We start from the raw sequence: 26,980 nt of genomic DNA, 5'->3' as shown, positions 1-26,980 counted from the left end.
CCATGTCTAGGTCCAAAAGGCTCCTTAACAGCTTCTACCCCCAAACCATAAAACTGCTGAACAACTAATCAAAAGGCCACCTGGACTATTTACATTGACATCACTCCCCTTTGTTTGTATACTGCTGCTACTCGCTGTTTATTATCTATGCATAGTCACTTTACCCCTACCTACATGCACAAATGACCTCGACTAACTTGTATCCCCACACATTGACTTGGTACCGGTACCCCTTGTATTTAGCCTCATTCTTGTTATTTTATTGTTACTCTTTTTAACTTGTTTATTTAGTAAACATTTTCTTAACTCTATTTTCTTAAAACTGCATTTGTTGGTCAAGGGCTTGTAACCTGTTGTATTTGGCACATGTGACAAATACAATTTCATTAGACTATATAGGGAATAGGGTTTCATTTGGGACACACAGACAGTACCCTGGGAGGCAGCTGGAGGTTCACTCAGAAACCAGTCTAATCCCGAAGTTAACTTGAGAAAACAATCAGAATTTGAGAAACTTGTGATAGTAAAGCCCGGCCGGGCAGTTCGCAGAACAATATCGCATGATGATTGAATGTGTTCTGTCATGTGTTTGAACAGCATCCCACCATCATCTGCTGTGTTAAGGGAGCAACACTCATAGTTGATTTACGGTAGGTCACTCACTTATCCCTGCCAATCCCCTGCTGACGCCCGCACTGGGAATGGATCCTAAAGACGCTGCAAATATTCCAAACTCAAACTTTCTACAGACACACTTTAGGTTCGAACGAATGGTTGACATTACTGAGAGTTACTGAAGTGAGTATCTGAAGACATGGTTGAGTTCCTCTCTGTCTCAGGAAGTGATCGCACCGTGAAGCGAAACGCCTGTTTCTTCTCACTGGGTCATCGCTTCCACTTAAAGTCGTGCACTTTTTGATAATTGACAGTAAAGAAGAATGATGCTTCAATCAAAAGTATATGTCACACAAGCCACATTGATTTGAATGGATTCAAGCAATAACTTTGATGCTCCTGCTGCTACATTGGTGAACTCAGGATGATTTGTCTTCCTCAATTTCCCGTTAACAGAAACTTTCTGTTTGAAGACCTTTCCGCTAACAGCCAGTTCAGCCTCCTCTTGCTGGCCTACATACAGAAGATCAAAGCCTGACATTCTAACATCCCTGTGTCAGGGTGGTCAAACGTTTTGGGTAGCCTTCCACAAGCTTACCCCAATAAGTTGGGTGAATTTTGGCCCATTCCTCCTGACAGAGCTGGTGTATCTGAGTCAGATTTGTAGGCTCCTTGCTTGCACACCCTTTTTCAGTTCTGCCCACAAATGTTTTATAGGATTGAGGTCAGTACTTTGTGATGGCCACTCCAATACCTTGACTTTGTTGTCCTTAAGCCATTTTGCCACAACATTGGAAGTATGCTTGGGGTCATTGTCCATTTGGAAGACCTATTTGCGACCAAGCTTTACCTTCCTGACTGATGTCTTGAGATGTTGCTTCAATATATCCACATACATTACCTTCCTCATGATGCCACCCTATTTTGTGAAGTGCACCAGTTCTTCTTGCAGCAAAGCACCCCCACAATATGATGCTGCCACCCCTGTGCTTCACGGTTGGGATGGTGTTATTCGGCTTTTTCCTCCAATCATAATGATGGTCACACAACGTGCCATTGGAACACAGGAATGATGGTTGCTGATAATGGGCCTCTGTAGACCCATATACCCATAAAAAAATCAGCTGTTCAATAGTCATTTACAACATTAACAATGTCTACACTGTATTTCTGATCAATTTGATGTTATTATTTATTTTTACCCCTTTTTCGTGGTATCCAATTGTTAGCAGCTCCTATCTTGTCTCATCGCTACAACTCCCGTACGAGCTCGTCATGCGTCCTCCGATACACAACCCAACCAGCCGTACTGCTTCTTAACACAGTACGGCTGGAGACACCATGCACCCAGCAACCTTGGCTAGCGTGCACTGCGCCCGGCCTGCCACAGAAGTCGCTGGTGCGCGATAAGACAAGGATATCCCTACCAGCCAAACCCTCCCTAACCCGGATGACGCTAGGCCAATTGTGCATCGCCCCACTGACCTGCCGGTCGCGGCCGGTTACGACAGAGCCTGGGCGCGAACCCAGGGTCTCTGGTGGCACAGCTCTGTAGTACAGCGCCCTTAACCACTGCGCCACCCGGGAGGTTATTTGATGTTATTTTAATGGACAAAATATGTGCTTTTCTTTAAAAAACAAGGACATTTCTAAGTGACCCCAAACTTTTGAAAGGTAGTGTATATAGGGAATAGGGTGCAATTAGGGACGCACACGATACAATACACTCCATTCGTTACACATTATTACGCAAGTATCAATTATAAGTTCTGTGAGAGGGTTGTCTGGCACAGGGCCTAAAGGTGGCCGGGATTGGGTTTCTTCAGTCACAATACATTTTCCATTGATCAATGTCATAGGTGCTATTAAAATCGTGTGACTATAGTTCTACTAGTGAGTAAGCATCTCGGAGACTGATGGAAGTATATTACTCATGAAAAATGTCCCAAGTCAATTCTTATAGTCAGCCGAACCAGAATAATGGAGGAAAAGTTGTTTTCTGTCTAGGCATTTTTCAGTACCATGGATAGGTAGATAGACTGTCTGTCTAATGGAAATGTTACTCTACAGAGCTTTAGTAGACATACTGACAGTGAAGCTAGGGAGAATTCATTCACATCCCAAGAAGCCACAGCAACAAAGTCTCAGCTCATATCCAATCAACTTATCGTAAAGTCATGTGGCTCACTGCCAGTTTATAAACTCACTCTTATGATCGTATGTTGAAGTAATCATTTTTTCCACCACCATGTTACAACATGGTGGTGGGGAAATGAGGTCCAGAGATGTGTGTGTGATGAATATAGTGTGTATGGTGTGTGTGTGATAAATATAGTGTGTATGGTGTGTGTGTGTGATGAATATAGTGTGTATGGTGTGTGTGTGTGTGAGATGAATATAGTGTGTGTGTGGTGTGTGTGTGATGAATATAGTGTGTATGGTGTGTGTGTGTGCGCACACTCCATGTCTGGGCCAGCAGCAGTTCATCCAGAGGTAACGGACGGTCGGCTGTCCCTCCAACAGAGACATTGTTTGTAAATTTGTTGTTCGTCTGACTGGCTGAACAAATCTCTATCGACTGCTGCTAAATGCCACCACTGAGCTGGAGAGCAACCAGCTTTTCTTCTGGGAACTCGTTACTTGTTCTTCTTCTCAACATACACACACACCGAGAGAGAAAGAGAGACCGTCATTTCAAAGACAAATGAATAAACAAATCTTTATTCAATGAAACGTATTTTCTGTCAGGTCAAGTATGAAATAGAATATATAAATACTTTACATAGTCTTTTCATTGAAAATAATAACACAGCAAACAAAAATTGAATAGAGAAAGGCCAGGGGGGGTGAATGTCCCAACCAAACACTATTTCCTCTTTATCTATCTACTAAGGTGAGTAATGTGACAGAGTCTAAGGAGACACTGTACAGTGGCAGTTCATGTTCTGGGTGAGGACCCAGCATCACAGCATTTGAACTCCTGACCACTCACCCCTGACCAATCGCAGCAATCGCAGCCCTGGATTCCAACACTAACTAAGAGTAGGCGGGGAAACCCCGTTTTGGTGATTTCTGGTATATCATCAAAATAAATCAATCACAGCACGTTTTTGGACTCATTCAGCAGTTTTTTTTAAATCTTAATTGGAAATGGAATTGGAAATGAACGTTCAAAGTTCAATTGAAAATGATGCTGTCACTGCTTTCTCTTGACAAGACATTTGAACAAATAGCCCAATGTCAAAACAGAGTTTTAAAGTGCCCAAATCAATAACCAATATACACAAACAGTTTGTGATATATTGAAAACCAAAGCATCTACACATGCATGTGCAGCAATAGTGATCATATTTTTTTTTAACTACACCGAAAAAACAGGGGTGGGGGGGAGCGGAGAAATGTTTCGATCACTGACAACCAGAACACAGTCAGCTACAGAGACGCAACAATGTTTTATCAATCACTCATATTATCATGTTGAAAACAATCAGTAATGTGCTGTATAAGAGTTGGCCAAAAAATAACACTTTGTATTCATTGCTTTGTCTTTTTTTTGCAGTATTACTTTAGTGCCTTGTTGCAAACAGGATGAATGTTTTGGAATATTTTTTATCTGGTCCAGGCTTCCTTCTATTCACTCTTTCATTTAGGTTAGTATTATGGAGTCACTACAACGTTGTTGAGCCATCCTCAGTTCTCTTCCTTTTCTCTCTGGCAACGGAGTTAGGAAGGACGCCTGCATCTTTGTAATGACTGGGTGTATTGATAGACCATCCAAAGTGTAATTAATAACTTCACTATGCTCAAAGGGATATTCAATGTCTGTTTTTTTACCGATCTACCAATAGGTGCCCTTCTTTGTGAGTCATTGGAAAACCTCTCTGGTCTTTGTGATTGAATCTGTGTTTGAAATTCACTGCTCAACTGAGGGACCTTACAGATAATTGTATGTCTGAGGTACAGAGATGAGGTAGTCATTCAAAAATCATGTTATACACTATTATTGTAACTTATGTGCAACTTATGTGACTTGTTCAGCACATTTTTACTCCTGAACTTTAGGCTTGCCATAACAAAGAACTTGAACTCTTATTGACACGAGACATTTCAGCTTTTCATTTTTAATACAATTCCACTGTGTGTAGACCAGTGACAAAAACAATCTCAATTTAATCAATTTTAAATTCAGGCTGTAACACAACATGTGGAACAAGTCCAGAGGTGTGGATATTTTCTCAAGGACCTGTACATATTTGGTAAACATGAAAACTTGCAGAAGGCTTCTATACCTTGGAATATAGGGTGTTCATTTCAGGAGGCAGCCATCAAGGAAAAAGCAGAAAACCACTTTTTGCTGATTCACGACACGTTATAGGAAATATCAACAGTGACAACGGTTGGATGCGATTTAAGTGATAGTTTGACTGTCAAATCCATGTATTGGTGTGTGGCCAGCTACTTTTATAGAGAGACTGACCCAATTTCTGGCATTTTAGAATTTGAAAATTAACTCTGCATTCTAAGTCCTGCACTCGGCAGTGCGTGTGATAAAATCAACAGTATAAAATCAAAGAGATTTATTTGTTTTAAGCAATTTATCTTACGTCATCGTGATGACTATAAACCTTTATACTAACATCACCAATCTGATGTAAAAAGGACGTGCAATTCCACAAAATGTTATGGAGTGAAAATACAAGCTTGTGCAAAGTAGCATCACAAACTGTCCACATTAGGGAAATTTGCTCAGTGTAAAATAATTGTATGTGTCAAAATAATTCAACATGTCAATGTTATATGTTGCCCACTCAAACTATTGAACAATGACATCTATTTCTCACTCATTTAACCAATTAAGTGTTTAAAAATGCTCTCAAGCACAATTTAACTGGGCGCTCTAAACTAGAGCCTCCACAGTGTCTGGGCAGCTGCCTGAACGTTTGACGTTCCTACTAAGAGCAGTTGAGACTGGGACACTTGCTGACCCTGGCTGAAATGTTAGTAAATCAATGCCTCTGCAAGTGGCTAAAACATAAATCACCTGCTAGAAGTAGCTATAACACCTAATAAGAAGAATGGTAATACAGCTAAACAAAATAGCTCCACCAATCACAGGCTCCAGTGAGTGGTTGAGACAGTGACCTGGTTGGTGGGTCTTGAACCTAACCCTTTGACAGGTGAATTAGTCTCGACCATAGACATGGCATCATTGCATCTGGCCCATTATAGCGTCTGTGAGAGCATGGGCAGCACCAATGAGGTCATCTCCATTTTGAAGTAGTCACTTTTCTTCTTCTACTTCTATGAGTTAGCAAACAAACTGAACGGGTGCACACTGCCACCAGGAGTGTGTTGTTTGAACAGGTATAAAGCCAAAGTTGGCGATTTACTACCACCTGCAGTTATGGAATGTTTGCTCACAAGAGTAATTCATTGGATGATCCCTACTGATGAGTTGGATGGAATTATGTGATCCTTCCTTAACCCATAGGAAGTCCCACCCAGCTAAGTACTTTAAAATGGTGATTGTCAGAATGGCCTTTTGGGTACTAGCATTCTCTCTCGACCAGGTAACTTTCGAAGTTGGTGTTGGAAAGGTTGATCAAGACCATTGGTGGAGCCAGGAGGGCAGGCACTGCTCATTGGTGGAGCCAGGAGGGCAGGCACTGCTCATTGGTGGAGCCAGGAGGGCAGGCACTGCTCATTGGTAGAGCCAGGAAGACCGGCACCGCTCATTGGTGGAGCCAGGAGGACCAGCACAGCTCATTGGTAGAGCCAGGACTGCCGCCACAGTGCTGCTTATATACTTCTTGCTTTGAGCTTTCAGCCAAGTCAGTTAGAAGATAAACAATGATTGTATAATGAAGATGTTGATATTGCAGTGCATCCTGGGTGTTTGTCTCAGATAGCTCAGTTGACTTCCTAAAAGGTACCAACCAGAGTCATATATAAATATCGATCTCTATATATCTCTGGTACCAACGCCACGGTAAAGAAGAACAGAGGAAAAGATCCAATGGGACACATTCAGGCGTCTTAGTCGTTCTGCTGGTAACAATGTTTTAATGATTAACCCCTAAAAAACAACAGGAAATAGGAACACAGGATGTGATGTCAGAGTAAAATCTTTAGCTGCAGGCTCTGATTGGCCTAGTTCAAACTCTTTGGCATCATACGACCAATGAATTAAGTAATTTGTTGAATTTATATAAAAGTCTTAATGTGAAGAAAAAAAACTCAAGTAATACTAAATTAGCCAAAATCTCTCCTATTTTTTTTTATCTTACAATAAAACTGTCGAAAGTTTCTACATTAACACTAAAAATGATCTACAACTACACTGCTCAAAAAAATAAAGTGAACACTTAAACAACACAATGTAACTCCAAGTCAATCACACTTCTGTGAAATCAAACTGTCCACTTAGGAAGCAACACAGATTGACAATAAATTTCACATGCTGTTGTGCAAATGGAACAGACAACAGGTGGAAATTATAGGCAATTAGCAAGACACCCCCAATAAAGGAGTGGTTCTGCAGGTGGGGACCACAGACCACTTCTCAGTTCCTATGCTTCCTGGCTGATGTTTTGGTCACTTTTGAATGCTGGCGGTGCTTTCACTCTAGTGGTAGCATGAGACGGAGTCTACAACCCACACAAGTGGCTCAGGTAGTGCAGCTCATCCAGGATGGCATCTCAATGCGAGCTGTGGCAAGAAGTTTTGCTGTGTCTGTCAGCGTAGTGTCCAGAGCATGGAGGCGCTACCAGGAGACAGGCCAGTACAACAGGAGACGTGGAGGAGGCCGTAGGAGGGCAACAACCCAGCAGCAGGACCGCTACCTCCGCCTTTGTGCAAGGAGGAGCAGGAGGAGCACTTTCAGAGCCCTGCAAAATGACCTCCAGCAGGCCACAAATGTGCATGTGTCTGCTCAAACGGTCAGAAACAGACTCCATGAGGGTGGTATGAGGGCCCGACGTCCACAGGTGGGGGTTGTGCTTACAGCCCAACCGAGCAGTACGTTTGGGATTTGCCAGAGAACAACAAGATTGGCAAAGTCGCCACTGGCGCCCTGTGCTCTTCACAGATGAAAGCAGGTTCACACTGAGCACATGTGACAGATGTGACAGAGTCTGGAGACGCTGTGGAGAACGTTCTGCTGCCTGCAACATCCTCCAGCATGACCGGTTTGGCGGTGTGTCAGTCATGGTGTGGGGTGGCATTTCTTTGGGGAGCCGCACAACCCTTCATGTGCTCGCCAGAGGTAGCCTGACAGCCATTAGGTACCGAGATGAAATCCTCAGACCCCTTGTGAGACCATATGCTGGTGCGGTTGGCCCTGGGTTCCTCCTAATAAAAGACAATCTTAGACCTCATGTGGCTGCAGTATGTCAGCAGTTCCTGCAAGAGGAAGGCATTTATGCTACGGACTGGCCCGCCCGTTCCCCAGACCTGAATCCAATTGAGCACATCTGGGACATCATGTTTCGCTCCATCCACCAACACCACGTTGCACCACAGACTGTCCAGGAGTTGGCGGATGCTTTAGTCCAGGTCTGGGAGGAGATCCCTCAGGAGACCATCTGCCACCTCATCAGGAGCATGCCCAGGCGTTGTTGGGAGGTCATACAGGCACGTGGAGGCCACACACACTACTGAGCCTCATTTTGACTTGTTTTAAGGACATTACATCCATGTTGGATCAGCCTGTAGTGTGGTTTTCCACTTTAATTTTGAGTGTGACTCCAAATCCAGACCTCCATGGGTTGATAAATTTGATTTCCATTGATCATTTTTGTGTGATTTTGTTGTCAGCACATTCAACTATGTAAAGAAAAAAGTATTTAATAAGAATATTTCATTCATTCAGATCTAGGATGTGTTATTTTAGTGTTCCCTTTATTTTTCTGAGCGTATATTTACACACCGACGTTTTCCTACTGTACTAACCTACCTTTTCATTCTGTACAACACATTCAACCTCGTTAAAACACATCCACACACGGCACACAGCGTAGAGACAAAGATTCAGGCACCACCTGGACGTAAATCTGCTGGGGTAATTTAGAGTGTTTCTGTGAGGCATCGTTCACAAACGTCCAATCAAACGCCCCAGTTCTTTTGTCCAATCAAATTCATCCTTGTCAAATGAAGTCGTTGAGCTCCGCATCCAGGGCAGCGGCCATCTCATCAGCCTCTGAGCTGCTTCCTTCCTCTTCCTCATTAGAATCCTTGGTGGACTCGTCCGCCGACTCCCCCTCTTCCTCCTCCTTGGCCTCAGCAAGCTTGCGCTTCTGTCCCCTGGAGAGAGAGGGAGAGAATGGTTGATGAGTAAAACCTTTTTGTCTTGACACTTACTGCTATTGACACAAACAGAATGATCTCCTAATATGATGTTACATCATGTGTATAGATCATACTGAAGGCATGTCATTTAGGCATTACCAGAAAGAGCGATACAGCGAAACACAACAGCAACAATATTTCAGTAAACAACCAGACATGAAATCTGAACAGTATTACAGCCATGTGGGGGTCTTTGGTAACTATCACAACGCTATTCAGACAGAACAGGGGGTTACTGATGTACCAAATCTCCTATATCCCTATCCAACATGAAAAGGACTCACCACTATATTGAAGATTCATAATTTGCCTTGTTCCACACAAGACTGCTCTAACAGTAACACCCCTGAGAACAGTCTGATGTAATGAGAGAGTAGGACTCTTCTCTTCTCCACAGAGCTGCAGCAAGTCTTATTCTACCGGAGCTGTCTAGTTACTGCCGCTGTACCTCTATTCTCCCCCAGCCGACACCATTCACAAGAGGCTGAGAAATATAGAGAGAGAAAGTCAGACAGATCACACGGCGTGTGATACCTCCACCTTTCCTTTCTATTCCAGTTAAAGGAGAACGACAGACACAGACAGAGCGAGAGACTGATGCAGCCCCAGCACCTCACATAGGAGCAACGTTCACCCTGCCCAGACCAGCGAGACACCCCCCCCCCCCCCCCCAAGGACTAGCATCAAGAGAACTCAAGGCAAGAGAGCCTACACTCAGACCACAGTGTCACCAACCACGCCCCAACCAGCTGCGACCACCCCCTATACAGCCCCCCCCCAGATTAGGCCTATGCCCCTTCTGGCCCCACATCAAGAACCTCAATATGACAGCAGGACATACGCCCAGGCCGTGAGCAAAGCAACAGGCCCAACCTCCACTAATACACTGCCCAAGCAATGTATTATCCGTTATTATCCATTATTTACCAGGTAAGTTGACTGAGAACACGTTCTCATTTGCAGCAACGACCTGGGGAATAGTTACAGGGGAGAGGAGGGGGATGAATGAGCCAATTGTAAACTGGGGATTATTAGGTGACCGTGATGGTTTGAGGGTTAGATTGGGAATTTAGCCAGGACACCGGGGTTAGCACCCCTACTCTTACGATAAGTTCCATGGGATCTTTTAAATGACCTCAGAGAATCAGGACACCCGTTTAACGTCCCATCCGAAAGACAGCACCCTACACAGGGCAATGTCCCCAATCACTGCCCTGGGGCATTGGGATATTTTTTTAGACCAGAAGAAAGAGTGCCTCCTACTGGCCCCCCCAACACCACTTCCAGCAGCATCTGGTCTCCCATCCAGGGACTGACCAGGACCAACCCTGCTTAGCTTCAGAAGCAAGCCAGCAGTGGTATGCAGGGTGGTATGCTGCTGGCATCCTGCAACCTTAGAGCTATATATTAGATTCTCAACATGCTCTGCTCACACCTACTGTAATAGTCGTGGCCTAAACCACACGAAAACAGCACTAGACACTATGGAACACAAAGCTTTTACTATCTCATCCTGGAATATACAAGGTCTGCGGATATCTGCCTTTGGCCTAAAGAACAGGAACCAAGACTTCAAAGAAATTGGAAACACAGACAGAGTCATCCTACAAGAAACATGGTATAGAGGAGACAGTATTGCATCCCAAATATGCCCCCCTAGATACAACTAAGACAAAACAACCAAAAAAAATGGGTCACAACTCATGCAGCTTTGTCGCACGCTGTGTCTGTACATAGTCAATGATAGGCTTCGAGGAGACTCCTATGGTAGGTACACCCACAGCTCTTCTCTTGGCAGTAGTACTGTAGATTACTTTATCACTGACAACCCAGAGTCTCTCAGAGCGTTCACAGTCAGCTCACTGACACCCTTATCAGATCACAATATAATCACAGTCTACTTGAACAGAGCAATACTCAATCATGAGGCATCCAAACCAAAGGAACTGAATAATATTAAGAAATGGTATAGATGGAAGGAAAGTAGTGTAAAAACCAACCAAAAACAATTAGGCAACAATAAACTTCCTGGACAAAACATTTCACTGTAATAGTTGGTGTAATCTTGGCAGTAGAAAGCCTAAACAGTATATTTGACCTTCCAGCTTCCCTACCAAATCAAAATATGTCAAGCAGACAACCTAAGAAAATGTACAACAATGACAAATGGTTTGATGAAGAATACAAAAACCTAAGAAAGAAATTGAGAAACCTATCCAAACAAAAACAGAGACCCAGAAAACCTGAGTCTACGCCTTCACTATGGTGAATTACTACAATACAGAAATACAATACGGAAAAAGAAGGAACAGGACGTCAGAAACAGCTCAAGGTAATTGAAGAACCCATAGAATCTAACCACTTCTGGGAAAATTGGAACACACTAAACAAACAACACAAAGAGTTATCTATCCATAACGGAGAACGGTGTGGATATCCACGGTGTGGATAAACTACTTCTCCATTTTTTTTTTAGCTCTATAAAAAAACAGCAAAAACATATACATGATCAATTACAAATCTTGGAATCAGCTATTAAAAACTACCAGAACCCACTGGATTCTCCAATTACATTGAATGAACTACAGGACAAAATACAAACCCTCAACCCAAAAAAGACCTCTGGTGTTGATGGTATTCTGTTCATGAAATGATTAAATATACAGACCAAATTCCAATTGGCTATACTTAAACTCTTTAAAATAATCCCCAGCTCTGGCATCTTCCCCAATATTTGGAACCAATGACTGATAATCCCAATCCACAAAAGTTGAGACAAATTTGACCCCAATAATTACCCTGGGATATGCATCAACAGCAACCTTGGAAAAATCCTCTGCATTATCATTAACAGCAGACTTGTACATTTCCTCAGTGAAAACAATGTACTGAGCAAATGTCAAATTGGCTTTTTACCAAATTACCGTACAACAGACCACGTATTCACCCTGCACACCCTGACAAACAAACGCAAAGTCTTCCTATGCTTTGTTGACTTCAAAAAAGCTTTTGAATCAATTTGGCATGAGTGTTTGCTATACAAATTGATGGAAAGTGGTGTTGGGGGAAAAACATCCGACATTCTAAAATCCATGTACACAAACAACAAGTGTGCGGTTGAAATGGACAAAAAACACATGTATTTCCACAGGGCCATGGGGTGAGACAGGGATGCACCTTTAACCCCACCCTCTTCAACATATATATAAACAAATTGGCGAGGGCACTAGAACAGGCTGCAGGACCCGGCCTCACCCTACTAGAATCTTTATTTTTTTATTTTACCTTTATTTAACCAGGCAAGTCAGTTAAGAACAAATTCTTATTTTCAATGACGGCCTGGGAACAGTGGGTTAACTGCCTGTTCAGGGGCAGAACGACAGATTTGTACCTTGTCAGCTCGGGGGTTTGAACTCGCAACCTTCCGGTTACTAGTCCAACGCTCTAACCTCTCTTGTCTACGGTTTGCTTCTGTCCCCAACCAAGGAGGGCCTACAGCAGCACCTAGATCTTCTGCACAGATTGTCAGACCTGGGACCTGACAGTAAATCTCAGTAAGACAAAAATTACCCTATCATGGTTAAGAGGTCTGGGGTCCGCTCACCAGCCAAACATTCACAAAATGGGAAAAATATCCTCTGTGTACAACGTAAAACTCCAAATATGCATGTAGAGCAGAATTAGGCCGATACCCTCTAATTATCAAAATCCAGAAAAGATCTGTTAAATTCTACAACTGCCTAAAAGGAAGTGATTCCCAAACCTTCCATAAAGCCAACACCTATAGAGAGATGAACCTGGAGAAGAGTACCCTAAGCAAGCTGGTCCTGGGGCTCTGTTCACAAACAAACACCACAGAGCCCCAGGACAACAACCCAATTCGACCCAAACAAATGAGAAAACCAAAATAGAATTACTTGACACATTGGAAAGAATGAACAAAAAACTGAGCAAACTAGAATGCTATTTGGCCCAAAACAGAGAGTACACAGTGGCAGAATACCGGACCCCTGTGACTGACCCAAAACAATGTACAGAGTCAATGAGCATAGCCTTGTAATTGAGAAAGATTGCCGTAGGCAGACCTGGCTCTCAAGAGAAGACAGGCTGTGCGTACACTGCCCACAAAATGAGGTGGAAACTGAGCTGCATTTCACAACCTCCTAACAAATATATGATATATTAGAGACACATATTTCCTTCAGATTACACAGACCCACAAAGAATTCAAAAACAATTCCAATTTTGATAAACTCACATATCTATTGGGTGAAATACCACAGTGTGCCATCACAGCAGCAATATTTGTGACCTGTTGCCAAAAGAAAAAGGCCAACCAGTGTAAATTTGAACTATTTGCACATTGTTACAACACTGTATATAGACAGAATATGACATTTGAAAGTAATATTTGTGTGTGAGTAATATTTACGGTTCACTTTTTATTGTTTATTTCACTTTTGTTTATCCCTTCCACTTGCTTTGGCAATGTTAAAATAGGTTCCCCATGCCAATAAAGACCCTTGGATTGAATTGAGAGGTGAAACCAAATGGAGAGTGGATAGGACATGTATTCAAGAGACCAAGGGACTCCCCCCAGGGGAGTGAAGGGTTAAACATGCCCACCTCTCCCCTCCTCCACCCCTGGCTCTGTGACATCTCTCCTCTCCCCCCAGTGACATCTCCGCAGCAGAGGGCTCGTTAGCATGATGCTAATGAGGCAGGTAGGGGAGCGTGTACAGTAGGATTGCATCACACACACACACACACACACACCTCCACAGAGATAGAAGTGGGCTTTCTCATTAGTGGTCTTCTGTCAGTTTGTCCCCCTAACCCTCTCACCAACCCCCTCCCCCCCACAGAGCAGCAACACTCTTGATTAGTGTGTTCATTAAAACTAGAACCGCCGAAGGCCGACGCCCACTGCCGTTTGATTTTGTGGTGCACCATATGAACCACAAGTGGTGGCGCTTATGTTCACGGCAAATCATTTGACCACACGCCTTGTGGGTTGACAAAACTATTTTCCTTTGAATTCATCAACAAAAAAAGATGTTACTGGACTTTATTACTTACTTGTGGTTGGGTCGGTTACTTTCTAAATCTAATCTGTCCAAAATTGTAATCAGTAAGGCAACTTTTGGATTACCTAAACTCAATAATGTAATCTGATTACCTTCTCCCCTTTAAGAGGCATTAGAAAACAACAAAAAGGATCCATCAAACATTTGACTTGTGGTCAGACACGCTCAGGTGGAACAAATTTCAATTCATCCTGCTACCAGCCACTTTTACCCCTCTTAACAATCCCTCCAGTACCGCTGCACACTGGAATACAAGTACTGGCACTGACCTACCTGTATATAAGACCTGTATATAACTGCTCCTTTTCTCTTCCCTCACACTTCACAGGTTTTATTTCTTATCTATATTACTACCTTTATTGCACATTATCGGGAAAGAGCTCACAAGTTACGCATTTCAACTGTACTGCTTTACACCTGCTGTATCCTGTGCATTAGACAAATCTGGAAACAAGAAACTTCAAAAGAAACGGCTACTGGACTGTATTACTTACTACTACTCTGGAACTAATCTACTCTAACATGATTATTTTTTAGAATCAAAATGTATGACATTGTGGTGTTTTCAATGAGTTTCAGGCCTGTAGAGTAGGCAAATACAAAACCGATCCGTAGCCTACATGTATCAATCACTTTTGTACGGTCCCTTTTTACTTGATGTGCATCTTATGGAGACTTCCTAAAGCAATCATATATGCTTCATAAGCACTACATAAATGAGCCACAAATCTATAAAACATATTTCATGCTCCATATAGGTTTAATAAATGTGAACAAATAAATTGATGTTAAGTCACACAGTTATGACACATTATGAATCTTTAGAGAGCATGATATATGGTGATTTGTAAAGCATCTAAGTAGTGCTAATGAAGCCCATAAGATGCTCTTCAAATGAAGCGGGAATGACTCCTCTTTCTATATAATTTCAATGATATATTTCCACAAAGGTTTCTTTATGCAATTCATCTTTTAATATTTGTGTTTTGAATTATTTATCAAGCATTGGTGCTTATGTTTACGGCAAATCATTTGACCGTTCGCGCTTGCGGGTTGATATCCGTTTACCTTTGTGAAATGATCCGTAGGCTCCTGGGAAGCCCAGCGGTTCTACTGTTAAAGGTCAGAGGTCATCTAACTTTAGTTTAGGAAAATCTCCTAAAAATGGCAGCCCAGGTCTAGTACAGTAGCCTGCAGTGTGAAACGTTACTGTCTCTCTAAACTGAAACTTCAGGTGTCGCCCTAACGATGGAATAGTCTTGTCATGCTTGCAACTGAATGACCTACGGGCATCAGGCTGTTTGGTTTGTAAACATAGAGCACATATTAGGAGGTAATAGCAAGGTCATGTGGTGGCTAAGAGCAGAGTTGAATTATATCTAGTATTGTATTTGTTTTATCACAGCAGTTACATTACGTTTTATTACGGTTGTCTTATCAAAACAGGACCATCTCAGCAGGCTGTCATCTGAGAAGTGGAGTTATCAAACTGATCTCATTAGTGAAGGCTGGCTGCTGACAGCAAAGAATGTGTGTGTGTTTATCTGATAAGAGCGTCTGCTAAATGACTTAAATGTAAATGTGTGTCTGTGTGTTTATGTGTGTGTGTGTGTGTGTGTGTGTAACAGCTCTACATTAATAGTCAGACTCAGGGGGAGGTTGTGTGTGTGTAACAGCTCTACATTAATAGTCAGACTCAGGGGGAGGTTGTGTGTGTGTGTGTAACAGCTCTACATTAATAGTCAGACTCAGGGGGAGGCTGTGTGTGTGTGTAACAGCTCTACATTAATAGTCAGACTCAGGGGGAGGCTGTGTGTGTGTGTAACAGCTCTACATTAATAGTCAGACTCAGGGGGAGGCTGTGTGTGTGTGTAACAGCTCTACATTAATAGTCAGACTCAGGGGGAGGCTGTGTGTGTGTGTAACAGCTCTACATTAATAGTCAGACTCAGGGTGTGTGTGTGTGTGTGTGTGTGTGTGTGTGTGTGTGTGTAACAGCTCTACATTAATAGTCAGACTCAGGGGGAGGCTGTGTGTGTGTGTGTGTAACATCTCTACATTAATAGTCAGACTCAGGGGAGGCTGTGTGTGTGTGTGTGTAACAGCTCTACATTTATAGTCAGACTCAGGGGGAGGCTGTGTGTGTAACAGCTCTACATTAATAGTCAGACTCAGGGGGAGGCTGTGTGTGTGTAACAGCTCTACATTAATAGTCAGACTCAGGGGGAGGCTGTGTGTGTGTGTGTGTAACAGCTCTACATTAATAGTCAGACTCAGGGGGAGGCTGTGTGTGTAACAGCTCTACATTAATAGTCAGACTCAGGGGGAGGCTGTGTGTGTGTGTGTGTAACAGCTCTACATTAATAGTCAGACTCAGGGGGAGGCTGTGTGTGTGTGTGTGCAACAGCTCTACATTAATAGTCAGACTCAGGGGAGGTTGTGTGTGTGTGTGTAACAGCTCTACATTAATAGTCAGACTCAGGGGGAGGCTGTGTGTGTGTGTGTGTAACAGCTCTACATTAATAGTCAGACTCAGGGGGAGGCTGTGTGTGTGTGTGTGTAACAGCTCTACATTAATAGTCAGACTCAGGGGGAGGCTGTGTGTGTGTGTAACAGCTCTACATTAATAGTCAGACTCAGGGGGGGGGGGGTTGTGTGTGTAACAGCTCTACATTAATAGTCAGACTCAGGGGGAGGCTGTGTGTGTGTAACAGCTCTACATTAATAGTCAGACTCAGGGGGAGGCTGTGTGTGTGTGTAACAGCTCTACATTAATAGTCAGACTCAGGGGAGGCTGTGTGTGTGTGTAACAGCTCTACATTAATAGTCAGACTCAGGGGGGTTGTGTGTGTAACAGCTCTACATTAATAGTCAGACTCAGGGGGGGGTTGTGTGTGTAACAGCTCTACATTAATAGTCAGACTCAGGGGGGGGGGTTGTGTGTGTGTGTGTAACAGCTCTACATTAATAGTCAGAGGCTCAGGGGGGGGTTGTGTGTGTGTGTGTAACAGCTCTACATTAATAGTCAGACTCAGGGGGGTTGTGTGTGTGTGTGTAACAGCTCTACATTAATAGTCAGAGGCTCAGGGGGGTTGTGTGTGTGTGTGTAACAGCTCTACATTAATAGTCAGACTCAGGGGGGTTGTGTGTGTAACAGCTCTACATTAATAGTCAGACTCAGGGGGGGTTGTGTGTGTGTGTGTAACAGCTCTACATTAATAGTCAGAGGCTCAGGGGGGGGTTGTTGTGTGTGTGTGTGTAACAGCTCTACATTAATAGTCAGACTCAGGGGGGTTGTGTGTGTGTGTGTAACAGCTCTACATTAATAGTCAGGCTCAGGGGGAGGCTGTGTGTGTGTCAGCAGCAGTGGGGAGTTCCTTCACTGATCTCCTCTCCACATGATTACCACCAATCTCAGACCCAAGCACCATGGCTATTAATACAACAAGACACACACGCACCAGCTCACCCTTTAAAACAAACTCATCAATTAATCAGGTTTTTAATCAGGAATGTACTTTGTTTCATTAGACAATATTGCATTTTCTACCTATGGATCATCCTTCTCTCCCTTCTCCAACTCCTCCTCTCCTTTTCCTCCCTATCCCTTTCTCATCATAAGCGCCTCAAATTAGCGCGGAGCCTGGGGCTTAAAGTACTCATTAAGTAGCCCTCAGGAACACTGGTATTCAGCTCTAACTGCCTGCAACGTGTGGAGAAAGTGTGGAATGGCTACGGTTAAACGTCCAGTATTGTATTCATCTGAAGGTCCAATGAAAGGCCAGGAGCTACAGTCTAACTCTGGTTCCTCTGAGGATTCCGTCCAGACAGAGCAGAGAAACTTCAATTCAATTGAACACAATGTCTCTTTCCTCTGTATTACATACAGTATATCAACTTAGGGAGATGACTGAGCAGGAAGATTCTAAAAAAAACTAAAAAAAAACTAGGGTTTCTATTCACATATATATTTATGAGAGAGAGAGGACAGAGAACCAGAGAGAGAGAGAAGGAAAGAACGAGAACGAGAGAGAGAGAGAGGAAAGAGAACCAGAGCGAGAGAGAAGGAATGAATGAGAACAAGAGAGAGAGAGAAGGAAAGAACGAGAACAAGAGAGAGAGAGAGGAAAGAGAACCAGAGAGAGAGAGAAGGAAAGAACGAGAACAAGAGAGAGAGAGAGAGAGAGGAAAGAGAACCAGAGAGGGGGGGAGAAAGAGAATGGAGAGAAGAGGTGGAGGACAGATCTCTTTGTCAGTCTGTCTGCTCTAGTCCCACAGTCTGCTGTGCTACAGCAGGGTTGGCTAACCCTCTAAACAGAGACTTTCCCAAGATTCCTCTCAGACCCTGCTAGACTCCGCTAGAACACGGAGATGACGGAACCTTCGGAAACAGCTCCTTCATTTGCATTTTCTCATTAGAACCTCTGAGATTAGCCAATAACAGAGAACAACTGGTCTGATGTGTTTCTGAAATCACTCAGCTCGGGGAGGAAGAGACTCAGAGAGAAACACCTACATCAAAGTTGTTCTAAACAACATCTGGCCTAACACTATCGAACACCTAGAAATCACTATGTAATGTAGTAGCAGCAGGGGCCAAATCGGCCACAAGTGGATTCTTTACATTTCCTCGAAGCACTTAGTCTCAGAGCACCAACTCTATCGAATTCAACGGTTTTATCCAGGGAGAGAAATGATGTATTCTAGCAGTCCCGCTGCAGATCTGTGGTGAATGCTGAAAGGGGCACGCCTGGCTAAAAGGCTAAACTATTGATTGGCTCTCAGCCCAGAGAGAGAGAGAGAGAGAGAAGTTAGACATATGGAGCGCTCTGTAATGGCCTTAGAGAGACCACAAGACCAGACTGTCAAATGAACACTTGAATAGAAATAGCTTGCTATTATCATGGTAATTTACAGAACTGTTAACTTATTCCGCATGACATGCATCTTTAAATTACCACTGTTAGAAAGACTGCTTTCTCGACCTAAGTCATCAAAACATCAGTCATCTTTAAAAAGGAGATTGAAGCATTCAACTGAATGTAATCGGCTGAACCCGTGTCTGTCCCACATGTCAATATCATAATGGTCTGGTTGATTTAATTAACATACTGTCAGACACTGCTTCATGCATGGATGATTCAGAACAGAAGAAAAAATCAACTTTCTCTAATTACCTGGTGTTAGGGACACAAGGCACATCCCAAAATCACTTCCTAATGCAATCATCTGTGGGCTGTGATGAGGCGGTGTCCCATCTGAGGCAGTGTGTGTGTGTGTTGTGATTATATCCAGGGCGCGTCAATAGGACATGCTCCCCAGCCCTCTGCCATTGTGACGGTGAACTAACAGCTGTAGGCCACACCAGGCCATTCCAGCTCCAGTCACTGGTGTTAGTGTGATGGTAACCGATATGAATGGCACACAATGAGAAGAGAAAGCAGGATTGGGAGGATAAAGATGACCTGAAGCGCTCCGTCTGGTCTCAGAGCTGTGTATTTTAGTCACACAGACAGTCCAGACAACACCAACACAGCCTACATGTTGCAGATAAGACTAGATGAGCTGGGGAAGGTATTGCAGAAGCTGGCGTGTTGCAGCAGTACACAACCCAGTGTTTCTGTTTTGGGTACCCCCCCCCCCCCAGATAAGGGCAGGGCAGTCAGTAGTTAGGAAGCAGGCAGCAGAAGCAGCTCTGTGAGTCTCCTGGGCTCCAAACACTTCACACAATCCTGTGGCGCAGGGAGACGCTACGGGGAAACACCAGCAGAGATGAACGGGGATAAGAGGAGATGAGAAAGGGGGAGAAGACGAGAGATGGGTAGTGCAGAGAAGAGGTGGGTGCCAAATGCTTAAAGACCCCCCCCCCAAAAGACTAGATACAACTCCATTTTCTCTGTCTGTGAATCGGTCTCTTCAATGTATATGCAGTTTAAACAATACAGAGGAAGAGATGGTGACGTTGCAGAAGGAGAGGGCAGGGTGTGTGTGTCTGAGTGAGTAAGTGAGGAGGGAGAGCATCAGAGAGCGAGACGAGGGAAGAGAAAGAAAGAGAGCGAAAGAGTAAAAGGAAGTGTGGGGGAAGCCCCGACACGACAGCAGACTTCAAGCAGCTCCGAGCTGTTCTTGAGAACACATCTGACAGCTCAGAGTTTGACACTGCTTAAAGAGAGAGAGAGAGAGAGAGAGAGAGAGAGAGAGAGAGAGAGAGAGAGAGAGAGAGAGAGAGAGAGAGAGAGAGAGAGAGAGAGAGAGAGAGAGAGAGAGAGAGAGAGAGAGAGATCCAGGGAATGAGAAAGGAGAACAAAGACGTGTGTGTGGTGTGTTTGAGGGAGAGAGAGTGAGAAAAAGTTAAGGGGAAAAAGAAAGAGGGAAGACAATACAGAGAGGAAGGGGAGAAAGAGACAAATGGAATCTTTTCAAGGACACCAGAGTCTAAAGAGAAAATGGAGGCTCTTCATCTGCTAAGATGTATTGCCAGTGCAAATGGAGAATGCAGAACTTATCACAGTGCACCAGCAGTTCCTCTAACTAGTCACCATATTAACAGCGGATTAAACACTAATACCATGCAGGAAGTAGTTCTATCAACACTGGGTCCCAAATGGCACCGTATTCCCTTCATAGTGCACTACGTTTCCTCAAGCCCATAGGGCCTGGCTCTTTCTGTAACCTAATTAAAGAGCCACACAGAGGAAGATGAAAGAAGGTAATTTGGCGAGGAGAAGGAGGGGACAAGTTGTGAGGGATGTGTTGGGGAGCTTTGCTGAAACCACAATCAGTGTTTCAATACAGGAGCAGGGGAATGAAAAACACACAACTGCAAAACACGCACCCACATAATAAAAACATTCATCCCAGACATTTTTTGTTTTTCCCCAAGTGCCTTCACTTCCCCCACAAAGTTGTTTCATCGATGACCATCACAGAACGAACGCAGTGAAAACCTGCTGAAGGTGCCAAATCAAAGGCATCTCAGTCTCAGCTGAACATGAGAGATGTGTGTGGAGTCACCAGTGTGTCCTCACATGAGTGTCACCATCTCCTGCCCCTCTGTCCCTCCAGTCCCTTAGCCCTTCCCCGTCACAACCAGATTAAAAGGCTGTGGGCTTCCTTTCATAAGTCTGTTTCTTCCCTCTCTGTTCCCTCTGAAGACACAGACATCTCTGGCAGGACTGTCACAGTTCTGTCGCTAACAGACGTGGTGGTTTCTCCTCACTGGGTTGTGTTCAAAATGCAACTGGCCAAAAGTAGTGCACATGGGAAGAGGGTACCATTGTGATGTACCCTGGGAGCTGAGCCCAGAGGATTGCACTATACCTGATGCAGGTCTAACATGGTTCAGTACCAGGGTCAAGACAGCTCCTTATCTTTAATGACTCATTATGTATTCATTGAGTTTGACCGGGTCAAACCCTGTTCATTGATTTATCAGCTCAGCCTCTTGACGTTCTCCTAACCCTGGCCACTCTCATTACTACTAGTGTAGTGTCTAACCCTGGCCACTCTCATTACTACTAGTGTAGTGTCTAACCCTGGCCACTCTCATTACTACTAGTGTAGTGTCTAACCCTGGCCACTCTCATTACTACTAGTGTAGTGTCTAACCCTGGCCACTCTCATTACTACTAGTGTAGTGTCTAACCCTGGCCACTCTCATTACCACTAGTGTAGTGTCTAACCCTGGCCACTCTCATTACCACTAGTGTAGTGTCTAACCCTGGCCACTCTCATTACTACTAGTGTAGTGTCTAACCCTGGCCACTCTCATTACTACTAGTGTAGTGTCTAACCCTGGCCACTCTCATTACTACTAGTGTAGTGTCTAACCCTGGCCACTCTCATTACTACTAGTGTAGTGTCTAACCCTGGCCACTCTCATTACTACTAGTGTAGTGTCTAACCCTGGCCACTCTCATTACTACTAGTGTAGTGTCTAACCCTGGCCACTCTCATTACTACTAGTATAGTGTCTAACCCTGGCCACTCTCATTACTACTAGTGTAGTGTCTAACCCTGGCCACTCTCATTACTACTAGTGTAGTGTCTAACCCTGGCCACTCTCATTACTACTAGTGTAGTGTCTAACCCTGGCCACTCTCATTACTACTAGTGTAGTGTCTAACCCTGGCCACTCTCATTACTACTAGTGCAGTGTCTAACCCTGGCCACTCTCATTACTACTAGTGTAGTGTCTAACCCTGGCCACTCTCATTACTACTAGTATAGTGTCTAACCCTGGCCACTCTCATTACTACTAGTGTAGTGTCTAACCCTGGCCACTCTCATTACTACTAGTATAGTGTCTAACCCTGGCCACTCTCATTACTACTAGTGTAGTGTCTAACCCTGGCCACTCTCATTACTACTAGTGTAGTGTCTAACCCTGGCCACTCTCATTACTACTAGTGTAGTGTCTAACCCTGGCCACTCTCATTACTACTAGTGTAGTGTCTAACCCTGGCCACTCTCATTACTACTAGTATAGTGTCTAACCCTGGCCACTCTCATTACTACTAGTGTAGTGTCTAACCCTGGCCACTCTCATTACTACTAGTGTAGTGTCTAACCCTGGCCACTCTCATTACTACTAGTGTAGTGTCTAACCCTGGCCACTCTCATTACTACTAGTGTAGTGTCTAACCCTGGCCACTCTCATTACTACTAGTGTAGTGTCTAACCCTGGCCACTCTCATTACTACTAGTGTAGTGTCTAACCCTGGCCACTCTCATTACTACTAGTGTAGTGTCTAACCCTGGCCACTCTCATTACTACTAGTGTAGTGTCTAACCCTGGCCACTCTCATTACTACTAGTATAGTGTCTAACCCTGGCCACTCTCATTACTACTAGTGTAGTGTCTAACCCTGGCCACTCTCATTACTACTAGTGTAGTGTCTAACCCTGGCCACTCTCATTACTACTAGTGTAGTGTCTAACCCTGGCCACTCTCATTACTACTAGTATAGTGTCTAACCCTGGCCACTCTCATTACTACTAGTGTAGTGTCTAACCCTGGCCACTCTCATTACTACTAGTATAGTGTCTAACCCTGGCCACTCTCATTACTACTAGTGTAGTGTCTAACCCTGGCCACTCTCATTACTACTAGTGTAGTGTCTAACCCTGGCCACTGTCGTTACTACTAGTGTAGTGTCTAACCCTGGCCACTCTCATTACTACTAGTGTAGTGTCTAACCCTGGCCACTGTCGTTACTACTAGTGTAGTGTCTAACCCTGGCCACTCTCATTACTACTAGTGTAGTGTCTAACCCTGGCCACTGTCGTTACTACTAGTGTAGTGTCTAACCCTGGCCACTCTCATTACTACTAGTATAGTGTCTAACCCTGGCCACTCTCATTACTACTAGTGTAGTGTCTAACCCTGGCCACTGTCATTACTACTAGACTAGTGTCTAACCCTGGCCACTCTCATTACTACTAGTGTAGTGTCTAACCCTGGCCACTCTCATTACTACTAGTGTAGTGTCTAACCCTGGCCACTCTCATTACTACTAGTGTAGTGTCTAACCCTGGCCACTCTCATTACTACTAGTGTAGTGTCTAACCCTGGCCACTCTCATTACTACTAGTGTAGTGTCTAACCCTGGCCACTCTCATTACTACTAGTGTAGTGTCTAACCCTGGCCACTCTCATTACTACTAGTGTAGTGTCTAACCCTGGCCACTCTCATTACTACTAGTGTAGTGTCTAACCCTGGCCACTCTCATTACTACTAGTGTAGTGTCTAACCCTGGCCACTCTCATTACTACTAGTGTAGTGTCTAACCCTGGCCACTCTCATTACTACTAGTATAGTGTCTAACCCTGGCCACTCTCATTACTACTAGTGTAGTGTCTAACCCTGGCCACTCTCATTACTACTAGTGTAGTGTCTAACCCTGGCCACTCTCATTACTACTAGTGTAGTGTCTAACCCTGGCCACTCTCATTACTACTAGTGTAGTGTCTAACCCTGGCCACTCTCATTACTACTAGTGTAGTGTCTAACCCTGGCCACTCTCATTACTACTAGTGTAGTGTCTAACCCTGGCCACTCTCATTACTACTAGTGTAGTGTCTAACCCTGGCCACTCTCATTACTACTAGTGTAGTGTCTAACCCTGGCCACTCTCATTACTACTAGTGTAGTGTCTAACCCTGGCCACTCTCATTACTACTAGTGTAGTGTCTAACCCTGGCCACTGTCGTTACTACTAGTGTAGTGTCTAACCCTGGCCACTCTCATTACTACTAGTGTAGTGTCTAACCCTGGCCACTCTCATTACTACTAGTGTAGTGTCTAACCCTGGCCACTCTCATTACTACTAGTGTAGTGTCTAACCCTGGCCACTCTCATTACTACTAGTGTAGTGTCTAACCCTGGCCACTCTCATTACTACTAGTGTAGTGTCTAACCCTGGCCACTCTCATTACTACTAGTGTAGTGTCTAACCCTGGCCACTCTCATTACTACTAGTGTAGTGTCTAACCCTGGCCACTCTCATTACTACTAGTGTAGTGTCTAACCCTGGCCACTCTCATTACTACTAGTGTAGTGTCTAACCCTGGCCACTCTCATTACTACTAGTGTAGTGTCTAACCCTGGCCACTCTCATTACTACTAGTGTAGTGTCTAACCCTGGCCACTCTCATTACTACTAGTGTAGTGTCTAACCCTGGCCACTCTCATTACTACTAGTGTAGTGTCTAACCCTGGCCACTCTCATTACTACTAGTGTAGTGTCTAACCCTGGCCACTCTCATTACTACTAGTGTAGTGTCTAACCCTGGCCACTCTCATTACTACTAGTGTAGTGTCTAACCCTGGCCACTCTCATTACTACTAGTGTAGTGTCTAACCCTGGCCACTCTCATTACTACTAGTGTATTACTACTCAGTAAAGTGTCTAACCCTGGCCACTCTCATTACTACTAGTGTAGTGTCTAACCCTGGCCACTCTCATTACTACTAGTGTAGTGTCTAACCCTGGCCACTCTCATTACTACTAGACTAGTGTCTAACCCTGGCCACTCTCATTACTACTAGTGTAGTGTCTAACCCTGGCCACTCTCATTACTACTAGTGTAGTGTCTAACCCTGGCCACTCTCATTACTACTAGTGTAGTGTCTAACCCTGGCCACTCTCATTACTACTAGTGTAGTGTCTAACCCTGGCCACTCTCATTACTACTAGTGTAGTGTCTAACCCTGGCCACTCTCATTACTACTAGTGTAGTGTCTAACCCTGGCCACTCTCATTACTACTAGTGTAGTGTCTAACCCTGGCCACTCTCATTACTACTAGTGTAGTGTCTAACCCTGGCCACTCTCATTACTACTAGTGTAGTGTCTAACCCTGGCCACTCTCATTACTACTAGTGTAGTGTCTAACCCTGGCCACTCTCATTACTACTAGTGTAGTGTCTAACCCTGGCCACTCTCATTACTACTAGTGTAGTGTCTAACCCTGGCCACTGTCGTTACTACTAGTGTAGTGTCTAACCCTGGCCACTCTCATTACTACTAGTGTAGTGTCTAACCCTGGCCACTCTCATTACTACTAGTGTAGTGTCTAACCCTGGCCACTCTCATTACTACTAGTGTAGTGTCTAACCCTGGCCACTCTCATTACTACTAGTGTAGTGTCTAACCCTGGCCACTCTCATTACTACTAGTGTAGTGTCTAACCCTGGCCACTCTCATTACTACTAGTGTAGTGTCTAACCCTGGCCACTCTCATTACTACTAGTGTAGTGTCTAACCCTGGCCACTCTCATTACTACTAGACTAGTGTCTAACCCTGGCCACTCTCATTACTACTAGTGTAGTGTCTAACCCTGGCCACTCTCATTACTACTAGTGTAGTGTCTAACCCTGGCCACTCTCATTACTACTAGTGTAGTGTCTAACCCTGGCCACTCTCATTACTACTAGTGTAGTGTCTAACCCTGGCCACTCTCATTACTACTAGTGTAGTGTCTAACCCTGGCCACTCTCATTACTACTAGTGTAGTGTCTAACCCTGGCCACTCTCATTACTACTAGTGTAGTGTCTAACCCTGGCCACTCTCATTACTACTAGTGTAGTGTCTAACCCTGGCCACTCTCATTACTACTAGTGTAGTGTCTAACCCTGGCCACTCTCATTACTACTAGTAAAGTGTCTAACCCTGGCCACTCTCATTACTACTAGTGTAGTGTCTAACCCTGGCCACTCTCATTACTACTAGTGTAGTGTCTAACCCTGGCCACTCTCATTACTACTAGACTAGTGTCTAACCCTGGCCACTCTCATTACTACTAGTGTAGTGTCTAACCCTGGCCACTCTCATTACTACTAGTGTAGTGTCTAACCCTGGCCACTCTCATTACTACTAGTGTAGTGTCTAACCCTGGCCACTCTCATTACTACTAGTGTAGTGTCTAACCCTGGCCACTCTCATTACTACTAGTGTAGTGTCTAACCCTGGCCACTCTCATTACTACTAGTGTAGTGTCTAACCCTGGCCACTCTCATTACTACTAGTGTAGTGTCTAACCCTGGCCACTCTCATTACTACTAGTGTAGTGTCTAACCCTGGCCACTCTCATTACCACTAGTGTAGTGTCTAACCCTGGCCACTCTCATTACTACTAGTGTAGTGTCTAACCCTGGCCACTCTCATTACTACTAGTGTAGTGTCTAACCCTGGCCACTCTCATTACTACTAGTGTAGTGTCTAACCCTGGCCACTCTCATTACTACTAGTGTAGTGTCTAACCCTGGCCACTCTCATTACTACTAGTGTAGTGTCTAACCCTGGCCACTCTCATTACTACTAGTGTAGTGTCTAACCCTGGCCACTCTCATTACTACTAGTGTAGTGTCTAACCCTGGCCACTCTCATTACTACTAGTGTAGTGTCTAACCCTGGCCACTCTCATTAC

General features: G+C 44.2%; 1 protein-coding gene across 1 annotated transcript in view; it reads right to left on the bottom strand.

Moving 5' to 3' along the window:
- Positions 1 to 4,729: 4,729 nt before the first annotated feature.
- LOC135549835 (RNA polymerase II subunit A C-terminal domain phosphatase-like) overlaps positions 4,730 to 26,980 on the bottom strand; it is a 159,932-nt gene continuing 137,681 nt past the window's right edge. Inside the window, exon 14 of the mRNA XM_064980169.1 lies at positions 4,730 to 8,916. Coding sequence (XP_064836241.1) covers positions 8,760 to 8,916 — 157 coding nt within the window. The 3' untranslated portion in view covers positions 4,730 to 8,759. The remainder of the gene's footprint in view (positions 8,917 to 26,980) is intronic.

Source organism: Oncorhynchus masou, chromosome 12, assembly GCF_036934945.1.
Source record: "Oncorhynchus masou masou isolate Uvic2021 chromosome 12, UVic_Omas_1.1, whole genome shotgun sequence".
Taxonomy (NCBI): Eukaryota; Metazoa; Chordata; class Actinopteri; order Salmoniformes; family Salmonidae; genus Oncorhynchus; species Oncorhynchus masou.
The sequence above is the reverse complement of the archived record's forward strand: the minus strand, read 5'-3'. Positions and strand labels throughout refer to the sequence as shown.